The following is a 6,219-nucleotide window of genomic DNA, read 5'->3' on the forward strand; positions in this document are numbered from 1 at the left end:
TATTTGTTCAATATACGATCCGATGGATAAAAATAATTTTGTGACGGTGCGATTTATACGATTCTACAATTAAATTTTGTAGGAAATATTTATTTTAGATTAAAAAAACCAAAAACACATGAAACACAGAATTTGTTTTAGATTCAGAAAAAGAATTATACATGTAAGTAGATGTCAGTTTCCTTATAGAACAGAATTTAATTTTGTTCTAATCTAACGGTGCTTATTTGTTCAATATACGATCCAAGATAAGCTTTTGGACCACAGGACCATGCGACCAAATTATCTCCCTTACGCTTATTATATATAAGTATATAATAGTATAGATATATAATAATATTGTCTTTTTTATACGTATGTTCCATGAGTTATGTTTGGAAAAATTCGTTTTTAGTTAGGAATGTGAAAAAGATAATATGTTTTAGTTAGAAAGGGTAATTGACATGTTGTCTAATATTATTTTTAAATAGGCCCATAACTCGGCCCAAGTACCGACCGACTTCGTTTTTAGTTAGGAATGTGAAAAAGATAATGTGTTTTAGTTAGAAAGGGTAATTGGCACGTTATCTAATATTATTTTTAAATAGGCCCATAACTCGGCCCAAGCACCGATCGACCGATCAAATTTTTAATTTTTCGGCTTTAATAATATAGTATAGATTTCATAAATCATCAGTCAAATAAAGCCTCATCGACCCTTGAATATTTTAGACGGAAAAAAATATTTATAAAATAAGCATGTTATTCCTTAAACTTCTTGTTAACAAAACTTTAAAAAGAAAGATTATTCATACGAATCATACCGGAGTAAACAACAAATCTGAGAACTCTAGCCTGTAGGTCCATATTTTTGCGCCCAAAATCATCAGAATCTTCAAGACCTCTTTGCTCTTCAAGGGTTTTCTGTAAGTAACCAATCCCAACTGTTTTTCACCCTCTGTACCATAATCATCACATACACACACACAAAACCCACATATATACACATGCTATGTAGTTTTCTTTGCATTAAAGTAGCCCAATCAATTCAAGAAATGAACAAGATTTGTTTACTGTGAAATTATAGCTTTCCCAGTTGGATATTTTGTGGGCTTGTTATGTTTTTCTCTATGCAGTTGTGAATTGACCAGTCGTTTTAGCTTAAGATTCTGTCTTTTTCTTCTTTTTTCAAGTCTGGATCTTTGTTGTAGTAGGTTTGAACCAGGGTGTTTACGAATTTAAGAAAATTCGGACTGTGTATTGTTTGAAAATTCGCGTAGACTTGGTTGGTGGCTATATATGTAAATTTGAAATGGTAAGAAAGGGAATTGAGATGGAAGGCAGTGAGAAGTATAGTTTCTTTATGGATAATATGCAGAATTATCTGAATTTCGAAATTTGTAAGGAGTTGAATGAATTTTCAGAAATTGGAGACTTGGTTTATATATATTTATAGGATTTGAGGGATTATGTCTATCTTGTTGTATGAATTTTAAGAGTGAACGCTGCTCAAGAGCGGAGGGAATTGGTGGTCTGAATATACAGGGTAGAGATTTTTTCATACTTAGCATTCATTTTGTTATTCACAAGCTAATTCGGGTTTTATGTTCATCTTACCCCCCCTCCCTATCCCCATACCTTTATTCCATCCTACCCCTTCCCTCTTCCCATTATGTTTTATTTTTAGGATCTTTGCATGTAAAGAAGTATCTATGAATGTTGATATGGTTAAATCAGCTGAATGCGGGGATTGATAGAAATATATTGTTATATTTTCTTCTAATTATGTCGCTATACTTTTTGGCAGGATGTGCCTCTGGCCTTTAGGTCTTTGTTATACTCATATGTTGTGGGCCGTAATAGGTGGTATCATATTGACTAGCCTGTATACCCTAATTTCAATAGTGTGCTTAATAGGATGAATTACCTTCTAATGTCCAACAATTTATTTATTTATATACAGTATATTTCTTCCTCCCCTTTAGCTTCTTTTTTTGAACAATTGTACTGATTATTGCATAATATTTCGAATTCATTAATGCTCTGTTTACTTGGAGGATTGTAATGGGTCAGGAAAGGAATGAAATCAACTATTGTGAATGATAGTTAAGGGGATAAAGCACGCAAGAGGGAGTGAACAATATGACGTAGCTCGAATTTTCTACAATGATGTTTTAAGAAGAAAAAGCAGAAGGAGAATAAAGCATTGCTTCTTAAAATTGTTGGTGGGTTTGACCCCTAGTTTAAATTACTAGGAATGGAATGGAGGAAGGCATAAAAAATTGTTTACCCAAACTATAGCATATATATTATTCCATTCCATTCATTCAACCCATTTAAGTGTAATATGTTAGCGTTATCTTTCATGAATGGTGGAGGGTCTTTAAAAGAGCTTAGAATAAATAGGCAGTTTAGCAATGTGTTTTGTTTGACAACTTGTTAAATGTGTTGGAGGTGAGGCAGCTTGCTAGATATCCTTTGCTTTATATGACGAGGTGGAATTAGTTAGGAAGCTTGCTTGATGTCCTTGGATTTTGGTCTTGCTATAATTTCTCGGGAGATCTAGCTCCAGGACTTTGTTGTATTTTAGGCCTTGATACACAAATTTATTATCTTCATCGCTTTTTGTGTAGCCTAATCTTTATTAATTGTGACAAATTTCTTCCTGAAAAAATTGGAGCTGGGAAGCTCTTTCTGTTTTTGAAGCTTGTTTGCAGAAGGCTTTAAGCTTGATTATTTGTTTCGCTACTCTATATATCAAGTAATTATTGTATGTCCTATGTTATGCAGGTATTGTTTGTCTGCCATAGGGCATCTCTACTTCTATATAACCTTACCACGGAAGTTATGATCTATGTTCAAGTAAGATTATGTTTGACACTAGATCTGGGTATCTAACTGAGCTATTTTACTAAGAATTACTTTTGATAAATACTTTAATTTTGTCATGCGGCCCGTGTTAGTAGTATCAGTACCAAGGGTATCAATACTAGTTTGTATTTCTGTAATAGCAATTGAGCCGCTCTTAGTCATGATTTGTCAACTAATACTTCCAAGTCTCACTCGTAAACTGGTGCATGTACCACAATACCAAATAAGTAAATGGATGACTGTTTTAATTAGAAGCAGTGGTATGCTATTTAATTGTCTCTAGTAACTCAATCTGCTCGAACACTGTTTATGTAATTAAATATTGACCTCTTCAGAACTTTGATGACTCAAGTTCTGGTAAGCAATAATGTATATTAAGACCTTGTGAAATGTGCTCATTTAGTGCATGGTCCTTTTAAACACACTAATATTGATTTTCGAGGCAGTAAATTTCCAGTTGGAGAATTTGTGTCTAAAAGTCTAGACGTACCAGTGTTGACCATTTGAAAAAGAACAGGCCATATAAATAATAGAGCTAAAGGATCTGTGAGAATTTATAAAATCTCTTTACTTGTCAAGTTGGTAATTTTTCTTACTATGTCTCTGTTCTGCTGTTCCTAAAGAAACTAAAGTGATTCACCCCCTTTATATAACCTGCTGACTCGTTTACACATTTTTTTGGCAAAACCAGTGATGAATTATTTGTCCCCAACATGGATGATATCTCCACAGTCGACGGCTTTGTGGAGATAACTGAATGTGTGGCAGAGATGCTAAAGTACTTGGCTAATGAACCCTCTGTGGGCCTTTTCTATGTCCAGCAGCATACACAAAATTCGGTGCCTAATCTTGTTAGTCTTAGAAATAGTGTGGAGGACAAGTCTCGTGAGATGACTTTGCATACGGAAGATTCCGGGGAATCTATGATCATGTTAAGTTCAATGAAAGAATGTGGATCCCCCATCGTCGATGAGATGATTAGAGACATTAAAAATTCTCTAACTATTATGTCAACAAAGCAGCCCAAAAGGGGCTTGATTAACAACCCAAGATCACTTTTTCAAATAGGAAGAACTAGCTCCTGGGGTCCAGCTGCTTGGGGTCGTAATGAAGTTCCATTGGAACAAGAAGCTGAAAGTAGTAGTAGTAGTTATTTTAGTACGGTTTTCAAGTCTGCAAAAGAAAGAGCTGCCAGCTTGAAATGGGTTCAATCTGATTCTGAGGGATCAGTCAATGGGAAGGGTGAAAATCTGCTACCTGCTCATGATACGACATTGCAATACGCTGTTCCCAGCACCGCTTCAGCAATGCTCGAGGAACCAATGCTATCAAGTAAGATTTCTAGTGGATCACAAGAAATGTCTGAAACTGGTGATGGCTTGTCAACTAATTTATTGTCCTTATCAAAAAGCTTTGATGAGTTTAAGGCTGAAAGAGAAGCTAAACTAGAACAATGGTTACAGCAGACTAGTGATCAGGATGATCAGTTGGGAGAGACCAATGCAGAGAAGCTTTAAGAGACTGTTACAAGCAGCAAATTATTGGTCCTTAAACAATGTTGTTTTTGTACTTGTTTTCTCATTATATGAAACTAGAAATAGAAATACTCAGATTCTTTATTTTTCCCGAAAGAGGAAGCTTTATGAACATATTTGTTGCTGATATATGATTTGTTTCCTGAGCTTTAGCAAATCTTGTGTGTTATAATGTATCTATACTTATCTTTATGTCATTTTTGTCATGCAGATTTGTCACTGTTAATAAATTCATATGTTGACGTGGTTCCAAGTTCCAACCATCAAACTTCAGTTTCTGCTGTTCTCTTTAGCAGCGTGTATTAGGGGGTTATAAATGATTATAATCATTTTAATATTATTTAACTATAATATTTTATTGGAAAATTTATAAAAATATCAATTTTTTACGAATTGTTTACAAAAATACGACATGTAATTTTGACAACCTCGTTTGCAACAGCTGCAAACTGATGTTGCATAAGTTGCAAATGAAATTTCTCATTTACAACTATTGCAAAATGGTGTTGCCAAAACGAGGTTGCAAAAATTGAAAGTTGTAAATAAATTTTTCATTTGCAAAAATTGAAAGTTGTAAATGAAATTCATTTGCAATTATTTTTAACTGTTGCAAAATGGTGTTGCAAACGAGTTTGCAGAAGTTGCACGTCATCTCTAGCCTCTCTCCTAACCCTAATTCTCTCTGGCCTCTCTTTTGTCGTAGTCGTCTGGGGCTTCCATCGGTTTTCACTGGTGGAAAACCCTGAATCACTTGATTGCTTTGTTTTTCTTCCTAGTTTTTGAATAATACATCTTCTCGGGAAATTTAGATCTAAAACCATCGGAGATTTTGCTGTCTCTCTTCCAAGCGGGTGAGTTTCAGTCTGATTTCTCTTATTTTTGTGGTTCTGTTTTATCTCCCTGGTGAGAGTTTTGTTTTTCACTTCTTAATTGTAAGCGGGGTCTTGATTTGGTGATGAAAATTTGTATGGAATCGCCGTTTTGGTCGATAGCTCAAACGATAGCTCTGTCAGGGCATGATGAAGAGGATATCAGTAATTCAACAAAGAATGAGGATGCACGAAGCGAGTACTTGTATTTGTATATACATTTTCTTCAAAATATCGTTTAACTATCTTTTTATGAGAACAGGCGATTGGAAATTACTGTTTGTTCGACTCGATCATTGGTGTAGATGCCGTATGGTTTTTTATTATTAGATTAACACCTTTGTTTCAAAAAAAAAATGACATTTCTAAAAAAATTAAAAGTTGGCAACAATATTTTTCTTAGAAATTTCAAAAAGTAAGGCAGTTACGAAAAAAGCCCTATTTTAGTATCCGATGTATGTTGCTCTTATACATGTAGTCATGTACGGGCGCGCTCAAAAGGTAGCCAATTTTTAAAATAGAACCTTTGAACTTGACAAAAATAAAATAAAATATAATTTTAGAATCGCTATAATTCTGCTGCAGAATCCTAAATTTTAAAATAGATTTTTAGATTTTAAATTTTAAATATATGTTTTTGCATCGCTTTATGTGTTAAAAAAGATTTCAAAACATAACATATATATATACACACACACGACATTTTTTTGCATGTGCGCTTATACTGCAGACCCTAATTAATAAAAAAAAAATAATATTAAGAATTCTAAAAGTTTTTAGACTAATGTTTCTAAGTAGAATATAACCCCAATACATGTACGCTTAAATGTTTATGTTTATCGTTTCTTGTTTTATCATATACTAGCTTATACTTTCATGCAATATGAATCTTTTCCGTTTTATTTAATAATTTTTATTCTATATATGTTGAAAAATCTAAAAACTTAACAAAAATGAGACATACT

General features: G+C 33.5%; 1 protein-coding gene across 3 annotated transcripts; it reads left to right on the forward strand.

The window, feature by feature from the left end:
• Nucleotides 1-750: 750 nt before the first annotated feature.
• On the forward strand, nt 751-4,542 carry LOC108220222 (uncharacterized). Of its 3 annotated transcripts, none has more exons than XM_017393928.2 (3): nt 751-905; nt 2,770-2,841; nt 3,542-4,542. In XM_017393928.2, the coding sequence occupies exons 2-3, from the start codon at nt 2,834-2,836 to the stop codon at nt 4,365-4,367; spliced, it is 834 nt and encodes a 277-aa protein (XP_017249417.1). In that variant the 5' UTR covers nt 751-905; nt 2,770-2,833; the 3' UTR covers nt 4,368-4,542. The 3 variants fall into 3 exon arrangements, with proteins under 3 accessions (XP_017249417.1, XP_017249418.1, XP_063950613.1); XM_064094543.1 differs by lacking the exon at nt 751-905 and adding an exon at nt 918-1,525; XM_017393929.2 differs by lacking the exon at nt 2,770-2,841.
• Nucleotides 4,543-6,219: the final 1,677 nt, after the last annotated feature.

Source organism: Daucus carota, chromosome 5 (genome assembly GCF_001625215.2).
Source record: "Daucus carota subsp. sativus chromosome 5, DH1 v3.0, whole genome shotgun sequence".
In the NCBI taxonomy this organism is placed as follows: Eukaryota; Viridiplantae; Streptophyta; class Magnoliopsida; order Apiales; family Apiaceae; genus Daucus; species Daucus carota.